Consider the following 26,867-nt stretch of genomic DNA (forward strand, 5'->3'; position numbering starts at 1 on the left):
AAGGGACTTTGAACCAAACGTTTAGACGCACAAGAAAAAATACAGAAATATATAAGCTTAATAGGACAGACAGCATCACACACGTGCAACAAAATGAGAAATTATTAACGTAAAAACGTTTGATCCTACCTTCACATAAGGGGTCCTGATAATCACTAAAACAAAATCATCGTCTTGGCTCAGATCGAATACGGGAGGTATCATACTGTTCAAAATCCAAGGTCATTTTTCGTTTTACTGAATGTTGTCTCGTCGTCCGCCATATTGAATTGGTGGAATCCAGTTGTCTCGCGGTGAAGAGCGTAAGTTAGAGCCCAGTCTTTATTAATAATAAGCCCCACCCTACACTTAAAAAGTATGATGTCATTAAAACGATCCAACAGAAGTACTTGAGAAATCATAAGCCCCGTGGTTATGATAGTCCATATCCTCATTCATTCTGGGTTTGGCTTCACCTCAAAAATAAGCCACATGTTTGTCTCTTTTAACTATTGCTGGTAGGAAGCGGTGGATAAATCTCGTGCGTTTTGCTGTATTTTAGCTTTATAAACATACCATTTGAAAGTGTAAAATAACTATTGACCTTTGTCCTTAAAGAGATGGCATATGTTAACCCCGGGCAGGAAATGAAGAGATCGAGGGACAAGGCAATATTAACGAAAACGTCACTTCAAAGTTTACTTAGCGCCATGATAAGTATTTCGCGATTATTTAACTTGATCACGTTGTATCGATACGGACGAACTATTCTGTAACTGGTCGGGTAAGAACGGTTTTAAAGCCACGGTAAACATAAAACTGAAATGAATGGTTCATTGTTGTATTGCTCACGAGTTTTTGTCAAAACCTTTTTACACGTCGTTGTTTTGTGGATAACGGCAAAGAAAATGCACTGAAACGCGTGCCGCACGTGCAGCACAATTATTTTTCCTTTTTAACCAATCATATTCTTGCTTTGTGGCGTTGTCGTTGCCGGGCAAACAGCTTCATCTTTTGCTTCAACATCCATTCGATCTTGTTGAAGGATGTTGACTGCTGGGGCGGGGAAACGATTTCAACACATCATCGAGATTTGAACCAACAAAGCCTTGTATTCAGTCTTCAATGCCATTCAATTTCATTCATCATTCGCGAAAACAAAAAACCGTTGAATGGTTGTTGAAGCAAAGTTTAAACACTTTTAAAACTTCGTTTTAATATGTTTCAACACGGTTGAAAGGTGAGGGCAAACCAACATCGCTGTTCAACAAACTCGAACGGATCTTGAAGCAGATGTTGAAGCTCGGGCCTTAAGATCTTCGAGGGCGACGTCCACGAAAACGGCACCTCAAAATATAACTTTGCTCTATCATAAGTTTTTTTCGATTATCAGGCATTTCGTTCACGTCCTACAATGTTACCGAAGTATCCTACAACGATAAATTGGTACGAGCTGTTTCAGAGCGAAAATAGAGAATGAAACTGGTTCTCTATTGCAATGTCATTAAAACCACAAAAGTTGACCCCTGTAAAGCTTTTTCAGAGTATCGTCGAGTCACCATCGAAATGAAATTAATCTCTTCAACTATTGACGTCTCTAGGATACAAGTTCCTTGGCAACGAGCGAAAGCACAACGTAAATGAAAAAAAAAAAGCAAAAAAAAAAAAAAAAACAAGGCAGGATGCGAATCCACGACTCCGTAGCACTGGTCGGTTGCTGTACCCACTGAGCTACTAGAACTCACTGGGGAGTTGTAGGTCCGTTTTACACCTTTCCATCTATTGATGGATTAGCGAAAATTGAGGCGATTGACTTTGTAGAACCCGCACACTAGCGGGACACATTAGGGAGCTTAAGCAACGACAACAGCGACGGCAACGAGATCGTCAAAAATTTGCATATTTAGTGAGCAAAAACAATAACTTTGCACGCCCTGCACGTGCGTTTTTCACTTTTGTCCATTTCTTTGCCGTCGCCAGCACTACAACGTGAAATAGCCAAACTTGATGTTGTATGACGACGAACGTCAGAACTTCAGGATAAATTATCATTCTCTAGCTCTCCCCTAAATTAAGCGCCGTTTCGACCAGTATCATTTTTGAGAAACTACCACACCCTTGTCATATTAAAAAGGGTGAAATAGTCACGAAGTGATTACCTTAACGTGAATTTATACTAGTTGAGATGCCGTCGCCGTTGCTTAACTAGGGAGCTTCCGAGACAACGACGCCGACGGCAACGACGACGCTACAAAACAATAGGTTTAGTGAGCAAAAACAATGGCTCTGCTCTCCTAAACGACAACGGGAAATGACCAACTTCAAGGTTCTGTGGAGGACGTTAGCACATGACGATGAATTTTCACTTCTCTCTCTACGCTTCCAACTCACTCATACCTGTTTAATTCTTCGACAGTTACTACACATTTTTAACGCGAAACGACATGAAATAGTTTCGTAGTGATATGAATAACGCGAACTCGTATTTTAAAATGAAGTCCTCTTTGCCGTCGCCGTCCTCGTTTCGTAAGCTCCCTAATGGCTCCCTATTGTCCATTCAGGACCCAGATAAAAACGACCTAGTAGCTCCCGAGTGAGCTCACTGGGTAGAGCGCCCTTCCCAAGGGCGCATCACACCTTTCCATCCATGGTCGTCTCTTTTTCGGATTAACGTAGTATATCCTTCCATGTTTTCTGCCTAAACCGAAGCCTAAATCCTCGAATCATCCTGTTTAAGCTCATCCAATGACTGTTAATTATCTACTAACGTTTACTCGAACTCCGTCCCCCGTCGGTATCAAATGTAACACCGAGTGTTGACGTTCATTGACATCTCTGTGACCCTTCCACTTGAATCATACACCAAACAGTATATATCTAATTAACACGGGCCACGTTGAAATAACAGCATCGCGGTTTCTTCTCAACAAACAACACGATGTGTGGAGCTAAACGTTTAGTAAGTGTTTGCCAAATCCTCGCTTTTCTCACGTTTTTGGTTTTCGTACAGACAAGGAGTGAACAAAGAATATCGTATCACGGGTGAGTAGAACATTAGGAATCCACGTTTTTGCCTTCTTGTCAAAATTCTCGATCATTCTGTCCAAATATTCTCCGCATTCTTCTTCGTAAAAAGGAATTAAATACCACGCGTTTGTTTTTTGGGTAAAATGATGCTAGAAATTTTAATTTTAATGATTTCAAACTCAAAATTCCTTCGCTTTTTGGCTTTTTAAAATAACTCTCATGTGGAAAATTTTCCAGAGCGTTTCTTATAGCAAAGCGGGATACAAACACAAACGGCTTATTCATATCATCAAGTTATTTAAAAGAACCGAAAATTAATCTTCTAAATGAACAATAAATAGGGGCTTTGTGTTGAGATACTAAAACGTTACCATTGTAATAGAAGCTAACAATCGGCAAATGCTTTTCTACAACATAATACACGACGTTTCTTTTATCCAGTGCATTGATATCTTATGCCAGACGGAATAGTTAACTTTCCGACAAAACTCTAATATTTAAAAGTATTGTTTTCATGCTTTTGAAAGTCACAAGTCTGTCTTTCCGTTTCTTAAAAGAAGCGCTAAACTTTTGGGTTTCTTTTTTTCTCTTCTTGGGCATAATGGAGGTAAACATGATAAAAATTGCGTAGTATGTGAATTATTCTTGCCGTTGTCACATTTGACAAATTAGTATTTCCGTTTACGCTGGGTCAGTCGGGGTGGGAGGTTTATCTTAATCTTGGCTCGAAAATTAGATACCATAAGCATCCCTTTCAACATATTGTCACTAATATTGACGAAGTCTTTATGTAGATATCTATCGTAGTATCTAGATGCTGTTCGTCTACAAATGCGATTTCCTTGGGATTTGTCCAACCGGAAACCTTTCATGACTTGATTTAAAACATCCCTTGCTGAGATTAAAATTTCCTAAAACCACAAAAATGAGAGTAATTGACCCGGCCAATCACAAAGGACTTTGACGAGCAAGTGGACCAATCACCGCTCGAAGGAAACCAATGTAGCCGCCGCCAAAAGCGGGAAAAAGCGAACAAGCGGGCAAATTTTCCACGAGTCGGAAATTTCCCGAACGGTTTTCGGAACGCCTTAGCCTTGTTGCCCTTTAAAACAGCAATGACGTAATTACATCTCGTTGCTTGCATTGCCAATTTTTCAACATCACAGCAATACCGATGTTTGAAGTGGCGTTAATTAGCTGATGTAAATCCAATTTTCAGAGATCAAGTTTTGCAAGTTACACCAAAGACAAAAGAAGACGTGGAATTTCTAGAAAACTTGCTCCACAATGACAGCTTCAAGGTATCTATTAATAATGAAAAATAATTTGTTGAATTATATTGTCATCACAACAAATGCTATCAACTATTGGTTTATTATCAGAAGGGAAACCCTGAGTCCATGGAGAAAAAAGCTTTCGCACCTGACTTGAGAAGCAACGTAAGACGATCTTGATTAATTCACCTCGGCGACCGGAAGTGAGCCGTTTTCTCTTAACTTGTGTTGGCACAACAGACAAATACAGACAATTAGCTTAAAAGTTTATGAGAAGCTACTGTCCAAGCACGTGAAATGTTCACTTCCGGTTCTCGCGGGGTGGCTCAAAAGCTCCTTGGCTCCCACATCTTACGTCGAGTTCAGCTATCAGACACTATGTCCGGAAGCAAGAGGTCTGATCACTGCGCGGCAACTCTCCTGTCAAATAATAAGCAATTATTGGATGAGGTTGAGCATGATAGCGAGAATTGTCAAGGCCGAGGTTTGTGTTATCTGCCGAAGCCGAAGGCTGAGGCGGATAACACAAACCGAGGCCTTGATAATTTCGCTATCATGCGAAAACCGAATCCAATAATTGTTTTATTATACAATTATAAATGTAGAAGCGTTGAGACATTTCACAGAACAAGAACAAAGTAAGCCACGCAATGACACGTTTCAGTGTAAACATCTTTATTAATGACAGCCGTGAATTATATGTAAAGCGGAATTCAAAAGGTTTACGGAAAGGATTTAAGCCTAAAACATCTGAAAACTTTTCAGGAAAAACTGAATCGAACTGAAACTTTTAAACAAAATTCTAAAGTTAAGTTGTACGGTCTTATGAAAAATGTTCCCGACATCGAGATGTAAACAAAACTTTATTGTCTGCAAAAACGCGTCATACCTACATGCATAAATGCCAGTGTCTGTAGATGTGACGCGATGACACAGCGCCATCTAGAATTAACGGGGTGCTTTTAGCCAATCAAAATTGAGATAGCATCAGCATTGTATAATAATATGGCTTAGTGGCTTAATGGCTCATTTTAGTAGTACATCCATAGCTCTTTGCCTACTAACTTGTACACTTATTAAGTTGATTTATAAATCAACTAAAATCAAACAATGGAGAAAAACCTCTTGGAGCAGAGAAGACTACCAACAAACTCAACCCACATAGGACGCCGAGTCTGGGAATCGAACCCGGACCACATTGGTAAGATAAACGCGCAGGCTTTCTAGCAACGTCTGTGTTGATACTGTCAAGAGCGTAAGTCAATTACGATTTTCGGACCTTTTGATCACGGGTCAAGCCTCAACTGGACTTTTACCTCTCAGCAGTGGCATCTTAATGCCCTAGCTCTATAGGAAAAATTCACCAGCGGCGAGTGGGGGAGGGGCGTTGTGGTATTTCACAGCGCCCCTCCGAATTCTCCGCGTTGCTTATGCCACCCCCACCAAAAATACCGCCAACTGGCCAAGCTGCGCAGGCTGTATACCAAAACAATTACAGCAAAAAAAGTCACCGATAAACTCTTTATCTCGTTCTACAACACTTGTAAGTGTTCTACTTCTACAATACTTTGTGTCCTGCAGAATTTAATTTGCCCTGATAATGGCGAATGAAGGAAATGACCTGTAAAGACTGGATTAACTGCTTTGTTAAACAGGTTATCCTTCTTAGAGCCAACACATACATGATGTAGTTAGGTCAAGTAGACTTACTTACTTCTAAATCTGCTTGGGGCTTTAAGGCTTAATTTAAGAAATTGGTTGGAGCACACTGTTCGATCAACAAGGGCTGTGAAACAACTGAAGACTACGGTTTATATTCGTTATCAGGGAGGATTTGAAAGTCTAACCAATTGCAGATGTAATTTGACAATGATTTGAAAAAAGGAATCACTTTCTCTTTAGTTATTTTAAGACCTTGAGTGCTGGTTTTGGCATTGGGTTCTAAGCTGCGACCTCCCACAAGGTAGCGTGCCCGGGAAGGGGGGGGGGGGGATACTTCCTCATAAGGGCTTAATGGGGACGTGCGGCCAGCCAGGGTATGTTTTTCGGGATTTTTGACTTGAACAGGGCATCAAATTTATCATTATTTGTCTTAATCAGGGTATCGATTTATCAATTTTTGTCTTAAACTGGGTTAAATGTCTTAAACAGGGTATCAAAAATCGGAATTCTGTCTTAAAATGGGTAGGAAAATTAGCGATATTTGTCTTAAATAGGGTCAGGGTATGAGCAGGGTCAGGGTATGAGGGGCCGCACCTCCCCAACCAGGGATACCCCGGGGTAGCGGGTCGGCCCTGGGGCCTGTTTCTCGAAAGTTCCGAAAAAGTTTCGTGCCCGAAAAGCCATTTGTGAAATTGCTAACCGCTTGTTTTGGAAAGCCGATCTTTTAACATGTTTTCAAGCTAACTAAAAGAAACACGTCTGTGAAGTTTGACGACTTAAATCCTCTCCGTTCTTGAAATACAAAGAGAATTGAGACACCCGAAAATGGCCCGTAAAGTTTCGGGACTTTCGAGAAACGGGCCCCTGACCAGAGAACATTTGAGAAAACATGCATTTCGTCATTAGGATTAAAGGAGCTATGTTACGAAATTTAGCCAAGTTGATCGACTCGGATGAACAAAGGAAGGAATTGCCATATAATAGATCGGAGTGCAATTTGTATTGGACTCCTAAGGCACATTTTTTACAGCCAATCATTTAACCGAACTCAAAGATAGGGGTGCAGGGATGGCGCAGTGGTGAGAGCACTTGCCTCCCACCAATATGGCCCGGGTTCGATTCCCAGACTCGGCGTCGTGGGTTGAGTTTGTTGGTTCTCTACTATGCACCGAGTGGTTTTTCTCCGGGTACTCCGGTTTTCTGCTCTCCTCAAAAACCAAAATTTGATTTGATTTGCGTTAACTTGTTAATTTCAATTTACAGTGTCCTCGATTAGTGCTCTACAGCACTAGAAGATTAGACACTTCAATAAAGTTCCTTCCTTCCTTCAATCATCCAGGAACTTGAAAACCCACATATAGTTTGAAAAGAAAAGAAGGAGGTACTTTATCAAGTAACCTATACCGCTACTTGCGGCGAAGGCAGTCTGACAAAGTCATTAACATTGTAGCCTATTCTCCCTAATTGCCTTTGTCACTGGCTGTGTCATTAATGCGTATACTATGGTCTACAACACAATTTTATTTATTACTGATTTGCGTGCGCTTGTTTTACTGATAGTGTACGTATATGCTGGTTTTGCTCAAGCGTTCATATTATCTGTTTATTATATGGACGGGAGTGTTTTACCGGGAACTAAAACTCTCGTAGCATCAATACGACCGCTACATCCGGGAACCGAGTGGTGTATGTTCCGTACGTAACACGAGTGGTCAAATTGAGCAACAACGTCATGATTCACGCCTTTTTCCCTGCCTTTTTTGTTCGTATTAATACCCAGTATTTGTATTAAAGCCTGCCTTTCGATCTCTACCATGTATATTTATTGTCCATATATATAGTAAAAAGAAAATCTACACGTTAGCTCGAAGATATGAATTTTATGTTATCGTGGCAAGAACAATAACTCATTCATTCGCTTGCTACCCTCCCTCGAGAGAGATTGTTCTTGCCACTCAAACATAAAATTCACCATGTAATATCCTTAATTTATTACTGAGTTTGAATAACCTTCTTTCCTTTTCAGTTAGATTTCTGGACCCACCCTAGCCTCCCTACTAAGCCTGTGGACATTCATGTACGGCGCCAAAATCTAAGGAAATTTAAGCAGCTTCTAAAGAGTAAAACAATATCCTTCCGTGTAAAGACCAGAAATTTACAGCGCTTAATCAATGGAGAGAGAACAAGATCTCGTTCTGCAGTGCCATTTGATGCAGCTTTCCACTCATATTATCAGGTAAAAAGCGCAAAAGCTAGAAACTATTCTGCAGAGCACAAAAAGGAAGCAATGCCCAATAGTTTTAATTTGCGTGTGTATCACCCACACACTCCAGCGAAAGATAAAAATCACCTTGCATGTACGCCACAATGAACAGAATAACAAGAAAACATTGCTGGGTGGCTTTTTTGAAAGTCCACACCTGACAAATTTTCCACTTATTTGTAAAGAACCACCGTGTACAGCATTGTAAAAGTGCTACAGGAAGGTACTGCTCAGTACCGTGGCCATAGCAAGAAAAAAATTATGACTCTGGCAATGTGCAAGGTTAAATTCTCATCGTAGGAATTTGGGTATTTTTCATGCCTACATTTAAAGACTGCACTGGGATCCCGTATTATTATCGCGAAAAAATTACTGAGGGCAGGAGCCCATGAGTAGGAGCTTGCCTCTGCTATACAAGCCCTACTAGTCAACCTTTGCTCGTATCTTTCTATTTTTAGAACGCCACGAGTTCTTCGGCTCTGCACACATTGTTTAGAATGGCCAAACAGAATAAAGTTATTGTGGAACAAAGACAAAAATAGCAAAAACAATGTATGCAAATGGTGCAAATTGATGTAAATTGTTGTAAATGTGAGTTACCTGCTGAAGAATTAGTTCTAAAAATAGAGAGATACGCGCAAAGGTTGACTCAAGGATATAGTGCATTGGGAGGCTCCTAGTCATGGGCTCCTGCTGAGGGAAGTGCCTCGGATTGCCTCATACTGGCTACGGCCATGGCTCAGTAGCTTCAAATTGATGGTCAGCCTTCGTGATGTCTCCATCTACGCAAACGTTAGAATCACCTGTTGCAGCATGATACACGATACCAAAAGAAAGTACTGCTCGTTAGCTTTCAAATGAATGGTCACACTTGCAGACGCAAAAGTAAGAACAACCTTGTTCAACAAAAGTACTCGGCTCAGAATCTTTCATTTGAATGGTCACTCTTGGGGATTCACGCATAGACTCAAAAGTCAGCACCACCTTGTACAACAAAATAAACAGCACTACAGGAAAGTACTACTCAGTAGCTTTCATTTGAATGGTCACACTTGAGGATTTCACCCGCAGACGCAAAAGTTAAAACCACCTTGTACAACAAAATAAACAGCACCGCAGGGAAGTACCGCTCTGCAGCTTTCATTTGAATGGTCACACTTTTGGATTTCATCCACAGACGTAATGGTTAACACCATGCTAAACTATAACAACTTACAACTTTATACTATTTCAGTGTTCTTCAAATGTTATCTTAAAGGCTCTTCTTCTCACAGATCGTTCATGAAATGAAGCGACTCGAGAAAATCAACGAGAACCTCGTCAAAGTGTTCACCTTGGGCAAAACGTACGAGAACAGGACCATGTACGGTATTAAGGTATTGCGCTCTCTTTGTTTCCATTAACATAGCTTGTTTCAAAAATTAAAAGTGACTTTTCTAATCGGTCTCAAAAATTCGTTATACGACGACAAATCTGTACCTCCAAACGTCGTCCAAATCCTTTGTAATACAGGGTTGTTTTTACAGTGCAACGCGCCTTACCGTGGCCACCCAACAAACTTTCACATTTGACAACTACGTGTAAATACGTCAACGCAACAACCCATGCAACGGTGTTCAACTTACAACCGTACGAACTTTGCAAGGAGCCGTGACTGTTAATCAAGGTCGCACAGTCACCCTTATTGGCGGATAATTTGAAAAAAACTTTGTTAGGTGGCCACGGTAAGGCGCGTCGCACTGTAACATAGTCTTTATGCTTGATTTTTCAGTAAGAATTTTAAGGAACCTCAACAGCTAAAGCAACTAAGCACCGCAAAACAATAATATCATTCGCTCATCGTGCTGCAAGAGCGGCCGGCATGCATTTGTGGTACCGTATGCTTAACAATGACGTGAAATCAGAGGTTTTGACGACAACGTGACTATACCAATGTGAACCTTTCATCATTTAGACTCTGAAACCATCGTACAAATTTATTTTTAGGATACTTCGCCTACAATGTGACATGAACGTCCGGTAATAATCACAAAGGCTCACGATAATGCAAAATTATATTTTGAGGTTCCGTTTTTGCTGACGTCGCCGTCGTAGATCTTAAAGTAGGGAGCTTTAGCAACGACGACGGCAACGCCAACGAGAACGTCGTTGTTAAATGTGAATTCGCTTTATTATAATCGCTTCGCGTTTATTCCAAGCATTTTAAGGAGACAAAGGTGTGGCTAACCCTTAAGAACGAAACTAGAATGAACGACGCTCAATTTAGGAGAGAAAATGAAAACTTATCCTCAAGTGCTGACGTTCTCCCTCAAACATCAAATTTTGTCATTTCAGGTTACTAAGGAGCTTAAGCAACGACAACGGCGACGGCAACGAGAACGTCATCTCAAAATATAAATTTGCATTATTTTAATCGCTTCGTGACTATTTCAACCTTTTTTAATATGACAAGGGTGTGGTAATTCCTCAAAGATGACACCAGTCGGAACGGCATTCCATTTTAGGAGAGAAAATGAAAATTTATCCTCAAGTGCTGACGTTCTTCATAAAACCAAAAACTTGGCTATTTCACGTTGGTGTTTTGCTGACGACGGCAACGAAATGGACAAAAGTGAAAAACGCACGTGCAGAGCGTGCGAAGCTATTGTTTTTAACCACTAAATATTCCAATTCGTGACGTCCTCGTTGCCGTCGCCGTTGTCGTTGCTTAAGCTCCCTACTGTTTTGCTTACGACGGCAAATAAATAGACAAAAATGAAAAGATGCACGTGCAGAGCGTGCAAAGCTATTGCTTTTGCAAATTAAATATGCAAATTTGTGACGTTAACGTTCTCGTTGCCGTCGCCGTTGTCGTTGCTAAGGCTCCCTAGTCCCTAGGAGCATGAAATCTTGCGCCACGCTTTCGGCCCATCAGGGGCTTGCACGCCTTTTTCCCGCGCTTAGTGTCCGCTACTTGAATGCACTACGCGTTGTGATTGGCTCATTTGATTATATTTGTACATGCTGCGATTGGCCATGGCGATGATGCAAGTTTTATTCTTACGGCAGTCTTTAGATGGTTTTCAAAGTCATTTGGGAATTTGACTCTATTATAATGCAAAACATGAGCCATAATTTGCGTTTATTTGGTGCACCAACATGGCCGTCTCATCACGTGATTGAAAACCGTCTATAAACAAGATAGCATAAAAGGACCAGAAAACGAATCCTCTCCACATAGAGCGTTTTCAATCACGTGACCAGCGGCCATATTGCATTGCAGAAACAAAGGAAAGTATAGAGTTCAATTCCCGGAGGATTAGTTTGGTACACCATCATGGCCGCCATTCCTTTGTTTTGGAACACCAACATGGCTGCCGTGACGTCATGTGAAAACGCTCTATAGGCCCTATCCCCGTCGTAATCTCTCTAAAGTTATTTTTGGAAAATATCAATTTTCCCGTGGATAATTTGGGTACATATGATTGGCTATCACACAACCCTCTAAAAAAAAACGATGAGGATAGGGCCTATATGGGGGGATTAATTGATTCTTTGTCTTTCATCCTCTCTTCTCTATAAAACACCCGGTAGGCTTAAGCGTGAGAAGACGACTGAGTTTAACACGGTCTTTGAACTTTAAAATCCAATCGGTTTAAAACACGCCCCCCTCCACAATCACATTCGAATGTTAAAGTGCCCCTGTGATAAAAATAAAAACAAAATCATTCCCTTTTTTTCTTCAGGTTTTTAAAGAGTGTTTGCTTAACACCTGCGTGGAAACAATTTGAGCTTTGATTTTTATCCAAATGCCGTTTACTTTGAGTGTAAGTTTTGGATTTCACGGTCCGCCATTACTTACGATCAAAACTGACCGATTGGACCTCAGAGGGTTGGATCCAGGGAAAAGTGACGTCAAAGGCTCACTAGCTTAAAATTTCAGTGTGTAAATGCAGCTTATTATAGATGCAAAAACGCGAGTCTGAAAGCCCAAAACTCCCGTTCTGCATATTAATTCTGCGGCGTACCCACACATCGCATTCTTAAACCATTGAGCCTTTGACGTCATTTTCTCCTCGATCCAGCTCTCTCAAGAACTTAAATTTAGTAATGGCGGACCATTGACCGAATGCAAAAATGGCCGCAAACAAATTATTTTTTTGGTTTTGTGTTAATTAGCCTAACTAGCCTCGTTTTACAGCCCAAATTCTTCCAATTTTAAGCGTGTGAACGAGGCTAGTTAGGCTAATTAACACAAAGACAAAAGAATAATTTGTTGGCGGCCATTTTTGCATTCGGTCAATTATATGGGAAAATTCCAGTTAAAATAAACAGGTGTCTTTTTGAAATCAAGGCTTAAAACTTTGGTTGCGTAGTGTTAAGTTAACATACTTAGTTTTAAAAATGCAAATAAAAATAAGAAAGATTTTTTGGTCAGAGGGGCACTTTTGTTAACACTGAATTCAAATTCGTTCCCAGAGTCTCCTCTACCTCTTTGGAGGCAGAGAGGAGAGACCCTGGGAACAAGTTCCAACAAGTTCCAAGAAGAAAAATACTCTGTAAAGAGTACCGAAGTGTGACGTCAAAAAAAAATTTATTTGTGAAATTATGGGATTTGGCGCCATTTTCAAATAGAGCGTCCTTAGAAAAGGGTCCTTGCCAAAAATCACCTCCTAATTGTAATTCCCAGCCGAAATATAAAGGATGAAAGTTTGATACTGCCCCATACAAATTTCTCTAATTTTGAGCTGGTTCCAAAGTGAAGGAACCAGAACAAATTTTGATGGGTTTGTATGGGATACTATCAAACTTTGATCCCTTATATCTCCATCGGGAATTGCAATTCAGAGCTAATTTTGGGTATGAGGGTATCATTTAGGATCCTCTATAAGAATATGACATCATATCCCATAATTTCAAAAAATTATATTTATGTGACGTCATCACTTCGGTGCTCTATTCTCGATTTTCATATGACGTCACTGCCGCCACGTTGGAGCCCCTAAACATAGAAAGGGCGGCCATGTTGGAGCCCCGACCAAATCCTCCGGGAATTTATTCTATTATTATGCAAACCCTTTTTTTGTCTGTTGATCACGTGAGTGAAAACCAACAATATTTATAATGCAAATTTGACATATTTTAATTTTAAACCTAGATATCTTCAAATATAACTACCTCAAACAAATCAGTCATGTTCTTGAACTGTGGCATACACGCTCGCGAGTGGATTTCTATATCAACGTGCATGTATATCGCGAGAGCGGTAAGTTGAAATCTCATAATTAAAAACGTTAAGTAAAATAAGGTAGCCTTGTAAAGGGAACCGGCATTCCAACAAAAAAAAAAATTAAAACTACACGACACCATGCTTGCAGTCAAAATTGTTTGAAGATTTTCCAAATAAAGCGTTTGTATCCGAAAGAAATCAATTTCAGAATCGCTTGTTTTTCTTTTCAAATTTTCCCGGGTGCCGCCACCTCGAACAATTGCGACGTGTAGCAATAGGACATTTGCATGATGGCGCCATATGACTACAAGTACCAGAGTCCTTCAGGTTTCGCTTGTCTCATGTTAATTAGAGCTATTGTTATTTTTACCCCACTGGGAATACAAAATTTAAATATGAAAAGAAAAACAAACTGAATTGTTGTACTTGTAGTCAAATGACGCCATCGTGAAAATTGCCTATTGTCCTATCGATACAAAAGAAAGGCTGTCTGCGTCAAAACAATACGTGAACCGTAACACGTCAAAATTAATAAAGATAGTATAATATATGGTTCGGTTCGATTTTAGTCCCCTACACTCCTATCTATTGCATACTTTTTCTATTTTTCTTTCACAAATTTTACAAACAAAAATACACAAATAAATGAATATATAAATGAATGGAATATTGCACTATAGCGATATTTCTTGTTTACAAACATTGACGTCACATTTCTTTTGATATTCAAATTTGCTAACAAAGGAACAAAGGAAGTAATTGTTTCAACAGACAATTGGGTTCTGGTTGGCATATTAATAACAATAGGTGACGTCACGAGAAACATCGCTATGTTACACTGCATCATAGTACAATACACTATACAATACCAAAGCAACACGGCAATTGCATTATACTACTCTATACAAAACTTGCATAATCACGCTAAAACGCTCATGTGCGGAAATTTTGTTGTTATTGATATTGCTTGTTTTACTGTTGTTTTTTCCAAAGAAACATTCATATGTAAATATTACGCACTCCTTTTCTCGGATGATAGTCTTTTTTCGAACTATGCCGATAAAATGTAATCAAATGTTTTCTTTTTAGCTCGTTCGCGGCTCCTCCGAAAATGGCTCTGTGGCCGATTTAGTGGATAAGATGGAATGGATAATCGTCCCAGTTGTTAATGTAGACGGGTATAACTATGCACGTACTACGGTAAGGAAGAAATGATAAAAAGTATGGCGATGACAAACAGCGCTACAGAAAAGTTTGGAATGGTCACACTCTAAGATTTCATCAGCAGATTCGAAAGTTAGCACCACTCCGCGGCGCAGCAAGGAATTTTCAAAGAGGGGGGGAGGGGATGGGGGTCACATTCTCTCACACACAGGGTACTTACTGGTCATCCACGCTGTTTTTAGTAAAATTGACAATTTCTCGGATAAGCAGCGAGTACCAGGCGAGGGGGGGGGGGGGGGGGGGGAAGCGGGGGGGGGGGGGCAAGCCTACAAATTTAACTGCATACTATCGATGTCAGACGTCCGTTCGCGGCACGGACCGTTGATTTCAGTCTGCGGTTAAACAAATCTGATCACATGATAACATTTTTGTGGCTCTACGGTTTCGAAAATACCGAACACGTGGCGCTATTCCTTCCTTCTTCCCACGGACGAGACAAGAAAAAAACCTGAAAAAAAGTTTCCACCTGCTTATTATTTCCTCTGACAAGGCTTTTCCTGGATTACCCGTAATAGCTTTGGCCGGTTTCACTCGCCGTCAAAATCGTTTCGCGCTTTTCTCTTTGGAGAGAGCAAAAGAAAACAGCGTCACGAGATCGGCATTTTCAAAACCGCAGAGCCACCAAAATTGTTATCTAGCGATCAGGAAAAGAGTTGCAAGTTAAGCGCTTCATGGTTATGTGCTTCGGTCTGTCCCCATGTAATGACAGCTTCATCTGGGAGCTTTACCCAAGCGTTAAACTTTTTGCACCTCCGTCCACAGAATCGATTATGGCGGAAAAACAGGAGTCCCAATGGCCCTCCAAACTCAACGGAGTGTGTGGGAACTGATTTAAATAGAAACTTCAACATTAAATGGGCAAGTAAGTACCACAGGTTCATTTGTCTTTTTTTTTTTTATGATAATGACTTAATAGCAGTACTTGTCCTAATAATTAAATTCTCACGCGTTCTTAATAAAATCCAAAGTTCCATTGGACTGGTCATAGTTAACCTACGGACTGGTTATGAAACCCTGGGAATTTCAAAAGCAGGAACAATACAGTCGCAATTAGATGTTGAACCGACCGTGACCCTGCACAATCAATTTGTTTTTGGTTTGCAAGTTAATTTTGAATAAATTAGTCGAAGCTTTTGATTGGTTATCATGCCGAAAAAAGCGTGTTTTTGTCGGGTTTTGTGCAGGGTCAAGGCCAAAAAAGCGAACAAGAACATGAAACAAAGAAATTTGTCGAGTTTCATAACCAGCCTACATCTATTAACTATGCACTGGACTGGACTATGGCCATAATGTAATAGGTGCGTCCTGGTTCCGGATATCGTGTTCCTAGCATTCTGATTAGGGAGCTTTAGCAACGACGACGGGAACGGCAACGAGAACGACATCACAAAACATAAATTCTCATTATTGTAATCACTTCACGACTATTCCAAGTTTTTGAACGCGAGAAAGGTATGGCAGTCCCTCAGGAATAAAAACGTTATGAGCGGCGCTTTTTGTAGGGGAGAAAATGAAAATTTATCTCCAAATGCTGACGTCTTTCATAAAACCTTAAAGTTGGTCATTTCACGTTGTTGTTTTGCTGACGACGTCAAAGAAATAGACAAAAATTAAAAACGCACGTGCAGAGCGTGCAAAGCTATTGTCTTTGGTCACTAAATATGCAAATTTGTGACGTTCTCTTTGACGTCGTCGTTGTCGTTGCTAAAGCTCCCTATTACCTCACTCAATCTCGGTTAACAGCGCAGTGTGACCTTATATGAAAATTGATTGCGTCAGTCACGGTCGTTTTGTAAATACCTCTTACTCACAGAGTTCGAGGTCCGTACTATAAAATTACAGACCGAGTTTTTTCATGCGGGCCATAAATCAACGGGAAAAAAAGAGGATCTGTAATTTTACAGTACGGACCGAGAAAACGGAGGTTGGGAAGATGTTTATAATATCTCTTTATTGTATGGTTCTGTCTCACAAGGACTGGGAACTACCAAATTCGCAAATTTGATTGGCTAAAATCGATATTGATCTCGGTCTAGATTTTCTCATCCAGACCGGTAGCTAGACCGGCATCTAGACCGGTAATGTTTTGCGGTGAAAAAGTTGCAACCTAAACTGCAAAAATATTGAGTATTTTCTTCTTCCAATATTTATTTACGGAAGTGCCAAAAAGCATGATGAGAAAAAAAAAAGGAGGACGAGCAAACTTTGGCAGAATTCAATTAAGTTCAGCTCATCGTCACTCATCGGTTGTTTATTCACGTCGTTGTTCGTCAAAGAAATGTACCAAATTAAAAATGCACGTGCGGAGCGTGCCAAACAATTGGTTTTGCACATTAATTATGCAGAGTTGGGGCACTCTTGTTGGCTGGCGCTGTTTTTCGTGAGCTTCGAGGTTGTGGAAGGCCGGCGACGGTGGATACGACACTGTCATAGAAATATACTAAAAAGTAGATCTTCGATCATTCCCAAGTTGTTCTATGTGTAAAATGCGTTGCACCTTCCAGTGGAGGAATTCAACGCGTTTGAATGGCGTGGAAGTTTGGCGCGGTCAGTTATTCAAATTCAATTTTGTTTTCTTTGACTCACCAGTGACTGGAGCTCACTACGGCAAACCTTGCAGTCCAATTTATCCAGGCTCGCATCCTTTCTCGGAGCCAGAGACTTTTAACCTGGCAAGATACATGTACAAGATAAGAAATCGAATCAAAGGCTACATTGATTTCCACTCATACGGGCAACTATGGATGTCCGCCTGGGGTTTTACAAGATATTATCCCCCGACATACAACACGAATGTAAGGTTTGACACTTCATTTACGCCTGCTTTATTTTGAGAAGCGGTCCGATAGTTTTTTTTGTGCATTGGGACGCCATCTTGGACGTGGGTAACAATACCTCCCCACTCTTCCCTCCCTGCGTATTCTGCTTAACACAGCCCGCACAAACTTTTACACCCTCACTCCTTATGTGCAAGAGAGCCCATACTCATCATCTTTGACACTGGTACTTCCCCCCCCCCCCCTCCTTCCGCTCCCCAGGAAAAAGCAGCCAAATACACTTTATCCAATAAAATGTCTTCATCTTAGAGAACGAAATATAAAATCAGTACCGCGCGTGTGGCGCGTGCAGCACAATTTTCTTTCGCTATTTAAACTCTCTTATGTGACCTCAGAGGATGAACCTGCACCTGAAGACCTCCGTGGCTTTGACTAGATTTTCTGCCCATTTATCTGTCCTCCTTATTAAACCAATGCTATTTTAAGCCACACCTTCGATTTAAGGCTCATACATGGGTGTTCACGGTTATTGCAGTAACCATGGCAAAAGTCTGAACGTATAAATAAAGAAAGAAATAAAAAGATAAGTGGTTGGATAAATGAATAAATAAGTAAGAACATCTTACTTCAGGAACCCATACACTGATCGTAGTTGGGTTGGCAAGACCTCGGAGATACATGCCTACATCGTTTTATTTGGTATCAACAGTCATGCAACGTTAAGTTCCTCATCCCAAAACAATCGAAAATGTACTTTGCAATGATTTTCTGTAGCTGTGCATTTTTGGTAGAGGGATCGAACAGCGTCAAAAATTTACCTTTTGTCGGCAATTTCACTATGGGAATTTTGAACTGATTATGTAACCATTCAAACAGCTAGCTTCTTTTTTTCTTGATCAAAAGGACAAGAAACTAAGAAGTGTTTCTCATCTTCCCACTCCTTTTTACATAAAGGGAAGATTCGTTCTTCGGGTTTTCTATAATATGGTCTTGTGTAACGCCCTGGTTCTATTGCCAGCCTACGATTACCAGGTCGTAGTTTTGTCAGCGTGGCTCTGTGCCTGAAGTTGGTGACCTGGTGAAGATAATCCTCGAATCTGTAATTTATTGTTTAACTTCTTGGTAGGTACGCTATTTATTCCTTTGCTGCCTCAAATAACTCCAAAATGGTGCAAAAAGAAATGAATGAACAAAAGGGACGGATATCGTATTTGTGAGATCACTCCCTGAATTAGAGTTTTGAATCATTCAATGAAGCTATAAAAATGCTCTTAATGCAGAAAAAAAAATTGCAATGTCAAGAAGCATTTCTCTTCTCTTCTGTTTTTCTAGTACAAGGCTATGATACGAATTGTTAGGGCTATTTACAACACGAGTGGCACTAACTATCACTTTGGGCCTGCAGCTATTGCAATCTGTGAGTATTCTATCATCTTTCAATCATAGCCATAAATGATTTGAATTTTTCCATAGTCTCTTCAGAAAATTCAGAAAGATACCCTCTGGGAATAAAACGTTTTGTTCCAGGTATTTCCATATCATTTAAACGTCACTGAAACGTGAATGATACAAGGTAATGCAAATACAATGCTCAAAGAATCTTAACCCCAGGGGCCGGGTGCTCGAGGCCTGGTTAGCGCTAACCGTTCCAGGTGATCTGGTGACGTAATTCGGAGGACTGGGGAGAAAAATTTTAACGCCGTATCCCACAACCGCGCGCGGCCTTATTTTCTAATTCAACATGGCAGAGGTGAGGTTAGATCTCGTCGGGTCTACTTGAATGTCCATTCAGTAACAGGAAATGTGGTAGACACGGAATGATCTGTTGAGTTTTGGCGATGGAAATACTGCAGGGAGTTTGGAAACAACACCTAAGGCCGCGCGCGGTTGCGGGATACGGCGTCAAAAATTTTTCTTCCCAGTCGTCCAAATTACGTCACCAGATAACCTGGTTGGTTAAGAGATATCAAAACCTATAGGTTTCCATGGTTTTTAACGCTGGTTAGTGCTAACCATGCTTCGAGCAACCTGGGCCAGGAGATTTGAATTGGGTACAACATTGGTTGCGGTAAAGTTCTATTGTTGAGTGATCCTAGAGTTTCAAAACATCAGAGAGCTGACACTATAGTAGTGTTAACACTAGTGTTACACTGTGTTTCTCTCAGGTGTAACCGCAACCATTGAGTTAGCCGATTTCGTCTATTGTTTAGTTTCCCGCGAAACTTGGGTTAAGGTGGCTCAAACCAGTTTGAACGCTTCCAAGTGACGCGCTTATTAGAAGGATCGGCACCACAACGTTGTATCATGTATTAGCAATATTGTTGTACCAAATGAAACACGAATTATTGCTGAACAAGATACAGTCATTATTGTGACGTAATATGTCACCGTAACAACGGGCAAACCCTGTAAAACACTCTTTATTTTGTCTTTCGTTGCTTATATCTCAAAAACGAACTCGGTGATCCCCATTTTTTATCTCTGAAAAGTAATCAGAAGGGCAAAGTTTAAAAAAATTCTGTCTAGCCAAGGTAACTTATTACATCACAATGCTGAACTCACCTTGTTTGGAAATAAGCGGTGTTTCATATGGTACCATAAGAATGCTGTACGTGATATTGTGTTGTAGCGTCATTCGATCTAATGAGAGTGTCTTGTAAAAGTTGAAAACCTTACGAGCCTCCTTAAAAATAGGCCCACTGGGGACAAACCTGATACTAGATTCTCACTTTTTGGTAATGGACTCTTGGTATTTAGCAATTGATTAGATGTCGTTGTCCTCGATGTTAAACGAAAACATCGAGAGAATACACCTTTTTACCCATACGGCGGTCATTTTGATTTATATTGTTTCGAATAGCTATTATGGGATGCCCAAGGGGCAAATACATATTAATTTGCCCCCTGAGCATCCCATAATGACTTCTGAATCAATAGAAATCAAAATGGTCGCCGTATCTACAAAAATGTCTATTGAAGATTCGCTTTTCCTCAGTGGTTTGTATCATTGATTTTTGTTCTTGATTCATCATTTGATTGGCAGATAAGACTTCCGGTGACGCCACTGACTGGGTATACGGAATACTGGGTGTGACGCATTCGTATGGGGTGGAGTTGCCGCCTTCTATATTCACTCGAGGTGGCTTCGTTTTACCTCCTAACTACATCCAACCAGTTGGCAGGGAGACTTTTGCTGGACTCAAGGCTCTAGCTTACTACTTGGTCTGATGTGAATAGGAAAGACTTTGCAAAGGACTTATTATTCATGACTTGAAAATGCTAAGAGACGACGTGGATAGCGATACATTAAAGATATTAAGTTATTTCAGTTCATTTTCTCTAGCTCGAGATGTCGACATACATCTAAGAGTTTCTGAGAATAAACTGCGTAAGAATGCCATGTAAAATATAACGAAATCAAGCCCGAACTGTCCGAAATATTGACATACTCCCAAAAACAAACTTTTTAAAAACGCCGAGTAAAATTTGATCAAGCTCGAACTGTCCAAATATAAGCCGAACTTAATTGTGCCGACGGCCAAGTTTCACACTTTTTTTAATTTTAATAATGTTCCTTCGCAAACTAATGGCGTAAGACATACCTTATATTTCCAATAACGAAATCGTTTTCTTTCGTCACATTTTTTCATGGTTGAAAATTTTATGCCTTGTTTGACTGATGTTAAGACTACAGAGTACCGATCGCAACAGAATTTGGGATAGCGCGCCAATCTGCTGAGCGGATTCGTGAATTCATTTATGGTTGGACCAACGCCCAAGGTATTGAATTAACTGACAAGAAATTGCTGTGTTTGGAAGGACTTCCTCAAATCGTTAGACTTTAGAATGTTGTTAGATGATGACGACGATAATAATAATAATAATAATAATAATAATAATAATAATAACAACAACAATAACAATAACAATGACAATTACAATACCAATAACAATAACAATAATAAAAATAATAATAATAATAACAATAATAACAACAACAACAATAATAATAATCATCATCATCATAACGATTGCTGCACTTTTTAAAGTGCCCTTCGGTAAAGTTGTCTGTCCTTTGTTATTCCTTTGCGGGCCAGTTCAGCCAGTGTACTTGGAGGGGTGACGTACCTGTGCGAGCGGCGAACGCCGCGAATGATTTTTCCAATCGACGATCCCGCAAGTGTGATCATCCTTCTCGCGGGCACAAATCCCGTGAAAACTTGCGCTTGTTTAAATCCCGCGTCCTGCGCAGGCTGTGTAAGTCCGTGATCCGTCCCAGCAAACGGTCACAAGTCGGTATAAGTATAAGTTATAATTAAGTAATGGACGTAGCATCGTAGATATACGCTGCCTAAATTTACTCTAAAATGTGAAGAGAAACGAGAAGTTAATAGAGATAGATGATGTATATTTGCGACTTCCGTCTTAAAGATGAAAGTGTCATCAGATATATGTGAACCACTCAGCACTTTTGACAACTGTTGAAAGACATTCCTACTTTCAATTACTTTTCCATCACTCTATTTACAACTGAAATTCTCCTCGCATACTGAAAATATATATACGCTCTTTGAACCATTTGAATTTCACGTATCTTTTCGAAATGAAATTCTCAGCGATTGTTTGCACAGATGAAATGATCCATTAGTGAAAAAAAAACCTTGAACTGCTAAGTTGAGTTGCGTATTTCAATAGCATTTGACATATTACATGAAACTTTGTGAGAACATTAAGCTGGTTAAACAGTTTTACTACTGGCACAAACCGTACTTGAACACGAAAAGCATCGACTGTCAAGATCTTTTGTTGACGTAGCATGGCCTTGTAGCCGCGTTGAGCCACAGAAGGAGCGCGAAAAATTAAGCCTCGTTTATGCTCAGGTGTGAGTGTCTGGCCTGGCTTGAGCCTGCAATCCAATCAACAACCAGTCCCTGGTCAGCGGACGTACGTACGGACGTTCTTGACGTCATGGCTATAAAACTAAATTTTCTCGCATTGATGGGTTACCATATTTTCTTAACTATGGTGCTTAACAAATCAAACCGAAGATAGTTCACCGCAGCCCTTCCCATCTTTCCTTGTTTTACGTCTAGTTAGGGGGGAGGGGGGGGGGAAGGGAGGGGGATTGGGGAACGTGTTGTTCAGTGGCTCGTTTGCACATAGAAATCTACAGGATCCTATCCGAACACGAAGGGCAGAACGCTATCAGGTAGTAGAGAGCTTTAGATTCTAGGACGAGAACGACTACGAGTTCGAGATTTTCACACAGAACATCAGTGAGCGCGCGTTAACCAGCGTCATTTTGGCGGGAAAAACATGATCCCGTCATCATTTTAGTACGAGGTTTTGCAAAATGTCGTTGTGTCAAAACAAGTCACCAACAGGGTAGCAGTTTTGGCATTTTTCGATCAGCAAAAAGGCTCAGTTACCAGCAATAAGAATAACTGAGCAACATATACTGCTAACAAAGATTAAGATTAATCGTACGGGTTATAAATTTTCCAAGTAGTTTGCCTAAAAAGGGGCAGTCAAAACTCGTTCTCGTTCTCGTCCTAGAATCTAAAGGTCTCTAATAACAATGGCACCGGTACAAGGATTCGTCCTCGTCCTTCTCATCGTAGTGGGTTTCAGCGAGCCAGAGTCTTTTCAAGGGTAAGTGATTTTCTCGAATCGGTCAAACGCCATTTCTGATGCAAATTCAATGTTGGGCAAATCGCTAGAAGTGTTAAAGCCTTTGAATGACAACTTGTTAATTGGTCATGGTCGTGGTCATGGTCATGGCGGACACGCGTTTTTCGGCTCTTGCGTTCCTGCTGTTTTATGGCTACCTATGGATGTGTAGAACAAATTTTAATGTTCCAAATATCAACAGTTACGGCTATGACCTATTAAATGCTGTCGAAGATGGCTCTACAACATTTTATGTTCATATTTGCGGCTTGCGATTTTCATCGAATGTAAATTTTCATCGGATGTAAATATTTTTCACATTAATTCCCACGTGTTTCTATTGTCTTTGTCCTCACTGCCTCACTTTCAAGCTGAATATTTAATATATCGAAAATGGCCTACTGATGAAAGTTCATTAAGAATTAACCAATGGAAAGGTGAGAATTTCGCGGGAATGGAAACAGAGAGCAACGCGCTGAGATTAAAAAAAAATCTGGGCGACAAAACAACAGGAAGTTGCGAATACCTTTCGTTTCGTGTGAGTGATTTACTAAGTATTAAAGTTTGTTGGAAAATGCACGAATTTAAGGTGAGACTTTTGCAGCACCGCAAATCGTAAAAGAAGAGTGGCCGGCCAAAATTCAGTTGTGTGTTGCAATCTCTGAAAAAGGAAAATGTTGAGGGTCGGAGTTGATGGAAAAGTGTATAAAACTTTTGTCTGTCAGGCAGGCACTAGTTTCAATACAAAAGATTGTGGAACTCAGTACACAAGCGGAACTGGAAGCTATCAGCGAAAAACAAGTGCTACCTTGCATTGGACGTATGATGAGCTGAAGGACACTGTTCTCTGTAATAGAGAAGCATTAATCCGGTGGTTGATGGATGAAGAAGTGATCGCCTCTAGACGTGCCTGCCCCGTTTGCGGTGAAAACATGGGGCTGGTAGAATGTACGTACCGATCCGACGGTTACAAGTGGGAATGTAAAAAGCGAGCGACTAACAAGCGCCATAAAAGTACAGTGAGCATTTGGAAGGGAAGTTGGTTTGAACAGAGTAATCTTACCCTGGAGGAGATCATCAAGTTCACCTACTGGTGGTCGGAAGGTCTTACGCAAGAGCAAATTAAGAAACAGTTGCACATTTATCCAAAAGCAGCTGTCGACTGGGATATGTTTTGTCGGGAAACATGTGAAGTTACCATCCAGCGAAATAGTGAAAAGTTTGGCGGGGAAGGGAAAGTAGTCCGAATTGATGAAAGCAAGGTTGGAAAGCAAAAATACCATCGAGGGCACAGAGTTGAAGGACAATGGGTTTTTGGTGGTATAGAAGAAGATTCGAGGAGATGTTTTCTTGTGTCTTCACTTTTGCCTATCATAAAAGACTGGATCGAACCGGGAACGTTAATTGTCTCTGACTGCTGGAAATCATACCACAACTTGGATAAACATGGATATTCACACCAAACCATGAACCATTCAAAGGAGTTTGTTAATGAAGATGGATATAATACGAACAAAATGGAAGGACACTGGGGGCACATGAAAGTGAGTTTGCCTGTATTCGGCACTCGCAAGGACAAGTACTCTTCCTATCTTGCATGCGGAGTTTATTTGGCGGCATGTAAACAAAGACAAAGACTTATTCGCAACATTCTTAAATGATGTAAAAACTCTATATAACTAGAATTAAAGTTGGCGTCAGAGAAATAGGCAGCCTTAACTTGCAGGTTTGTTTCAGTTTATGCTCGATTAGTCGTTTCTCAATTGTGTAGCCTAATTGTTTATTCAGAAAGGGCAGAGATAGTTCCTTCCATGTCGGCTTTGCGGTCGATGCGGAAGGCACCCGACGAACATTACCAATAATTGTATTTGAAAGAAAATTGTATGTTACGATAACTATAAAGTGTACTTAACGAAACCGTAAAATGAAAGCTAACAGTGCTTCGACCTAACCACTGAAACAAGCGCTTAGGCTTAATCAGTAAACGAGTGCTATATTTTTCAAACGATCTCATAAAAAGTGTAGTTAAGCAAACCGTATACTATATAAATTGCAAGCTAAAATTTACAATAGAATACAATACAATATTCTTTACTTTGAGAGGGTAATACATGATTAACCCAGGAAAGAGTTTTCTAACACATGGCCCTCTGTATATACCACACAAGACAGACCACAACACCGGGAACTACATGCCCTACTCCTTGCGACAAGTGTGCGGGTTCTTTTACGTCCCACAGGATTATGAACATTGAAGGGTTGTGAGACGGGACCTCCGGCTTATCGTCCTTATCCGAGAAGACTAGAGAGTCTAACCATTTGCAGATGTAATTACAAAGGCAGCACTTTCTCCTCAGTTAGTTAAAGACCCTGAGTGTTGGTCCCGGCCGGAGTTGAACTCACGACCTCCCGCGTGACAGCCCGGTGCTCAACCAACTGAGCCACCGGTGCGCGGTATTTGAAAAGAGTGCTTCGACCTAATCACTGAAAAAAGTGCTTAGGCTTAATCAGTAAACGAGTGCTATATTCTTCAAACTATGTCGTAAAAAGTGTAGTTACCCGGCCGAACCGTAAAATGCGAGCTAAGAGTGCTTAGGCCATAAGTGACTACCCATCAAGCCACAAATCCGTAAAATGAAAGCTAAGAGTGCTTCGACATAATCACTGAAACAATTGCTTAGGCTTAATCAGTAAACGAGTGCTATATTCTTCAAACGATATCGTAAAAAGTGTAGTTCACCAAACCGTAAATTGAAAGCTAAAATTTTAAAATAGTGCTTCGACCTAATCACTGAAACAAGCGCTTAGGCTTAATCAGTAAACGAGTGCTATATTCTTCAAACTATGTCGTAAAAAGTGTAGTTACCCGGCCGAACCGTAAAATGAGAGCTAAGAGTGCTTAGGCCATAAGTGACTACCCATCAAGCCACAAACCCGTAAAATGAAAGCTAAGAGTGCTTCGACATAATCACTGAAACAAGCGCTTAGGCTTAATCAGTAAACGAGTGCTATATTCTTCAAACGATATCGTAAAAAGTGTAGTTCACCAAACCGTACATTGAAAGCTAAAAATTTAAAATAGTGCTTCGACCTAATCACTGAAACAAGAGCTTAGGCTTGATCAGTAAACGAGTGCTATATTCTTCAAACGATCTCATAAAAAGTGTACCGGTGTTCTCTCTTAGTTTTAATCTCAGTAGCTTAAATTATCGAGAAACGATATCTTCATCAAATCAAAAATGTTTCGTCAGATCGATGGTATGAAGACATTAACTTCTTCTCCTTCTCATGTGTCAGTTACCACAGTGCAAGGTTTCCTGGCCTGTGTTTCAATGCTTTTCCTCTGTTTACCGCAATATTTCAGGGGCACCCAACGTCAATTTTCGGAAAATATCTGTTCAAAAGACGATTTGAGATCTAGAATTTTCGGAACATTTATTGTAAAATGTCTTGCTTGCCTAACTGTCCTAGGATTGTCAAACATCTAAAAAATAGGTCCGCAATGCGTACATGTGTGGCTTTCGAAATTGAGCTGCTTTGATGGGGAAGTTTACAAATTAAAAGGATCTGTTTTGTCACTGAGTTTCTATTAGTAGAGCTAATATCTGATTACGGTTAGTTTTCAATATTGTTCCTCTCAATAAATAAAATAAGATAATTGATATACAACCGTCCTGAAATGCTTATTTTAAAGATGAGGGTTATTGGGTAAAGTTTTATGGAGGTGTCATTTTGACAACAGAGGTTGCACATGTAACCTGAGGATTTAAGGAACTGAAAAA

At 40.3% G+C, this 26,867-nt stretch overlaps 3 protein-coding genes across 5 annotated transcripts in view; 2 read left to right on the forward strand and 1 right to left on the reverse strand.

The window, feature by feature from the left end:
* LOC138056945 (protein SHQ1 homolog) overlaps nt 1-289 on the reverse strand; it is a 28,183-nt gene extending 27,894 nt beyond the window's left edge. For both annotated transcript variants that reach the window (XM_068902936.1, XM_068902935.1), the window contains exon 1: nt 130-289. In XM_068902936.1, the coding sequence (XP_068759037.1) occupies nt 130-204 (75 nt within the window). In that variant the 5' untranslated portion in view covers nt 205-289. The remainder of the gene's footprint in view (nt 1-129) is intronic.
* A 2,546-nt stretch (nt 290-2,835) lies between these two features.
* Nucleotides 2,836-21,999, forward strand: LOC138056946 (carboxypeptidase B-like). 2 transcript variants are annotated; one of them, XM_068902938.1, is made up of 11 exons: nt 2,836-3,021; nt 4,226-4,307; nt 7,969-8,178; nt 9,480-9,581; nt 13,343-13,450; nt 14,504-14,614; nt 15,401-15,500; nt 17,228-17,433; nt 18,748-18,832; nt 18,943-18,988; nt 20,459-20,595. In XM_068902938.1, the coding sequence occupies exons 1-10, from the start codon at nt 2,918-2,920 to the stop codon at nt 18,969-18,971; spliced, it is 1,137 nt and encodes a 378-aa protein (XP_068759039.1). In that variant the 5' UTR covers nt 2,836-2,917; the 3' UTR covers nt 18,972-18,988; nt 20,459-20,595. The 2 variants fall into 2 exon arrangements, with proteins under 2 accessions (XP_068759039.1, XP_068759038.1); XM_068902937.1 differs by lacking the exon at nt 18,943-18,988 and having other exon boundaries at nt 2,838-3,021; nt 20,459-21,999.
* Nucleotides 22,000-23,759: 1,760 nt separating this feature from the next.
* On the forward strand, nt 23,760-24,746 carry LOC138055852 (uncharacterized). Its single transcript, XM_068901722.1, has one exon. The coding sequence runs from the start codon at nt 23,760-23,762 to the stop codon at nt 24,744-24,746; it is 987 nt and encodes a 328-aa protein (XP_068757823.1).
* Nucleotides 24,747-26,867: the final 2,121 nt, after the last annotated feature.

This window comes from Montipora capricornis, chromosome 7 (genome assembly GCF_036669925.1).
Source record: "Montipora capricornis isolate CH-2021 chromosome 7, ASM3666992v2, whole genome shotgun sequence".
NCBI classification, from domain to species: Eukaryota; Metazoa; Cnidaria; class Anthozoa; order Scleractinia; family Acroporidae; genus Montipora; species Montipora capricornis.

Bases quoted from the DNA above. Each gene is read 5' to 3' on its own strand.
- LOC138056946 (XM_068902937.1), top strand. From the start codon at position 2,918: ATGTGTGGAGCTAAACGTTTAGTAAGTGTTTGCCAAATCCTCGCTTTT. The intron at 15,501-17,227 runs GTAAGTACCACA...TTGACTCACCAG, and splicing joins CTTCAACATTAAATGGGCAA to TGACTGGAGCTCACTACGGC. The intron at 18,833-20,458 runs GTGAGTATTCTA...TTTGATTGGCAG, and splicing joins GCCTGCAGCTATTGCAATCT to ATAAGACTTCCGGTGACGCC.
- LOC138055852 (XM_068901722.1), top strand. From the start codon at position 23,760: ATGTTGAGGGTCGGAGTTGATGGAAAAGTGTATAAAACTTTTGTCTGT.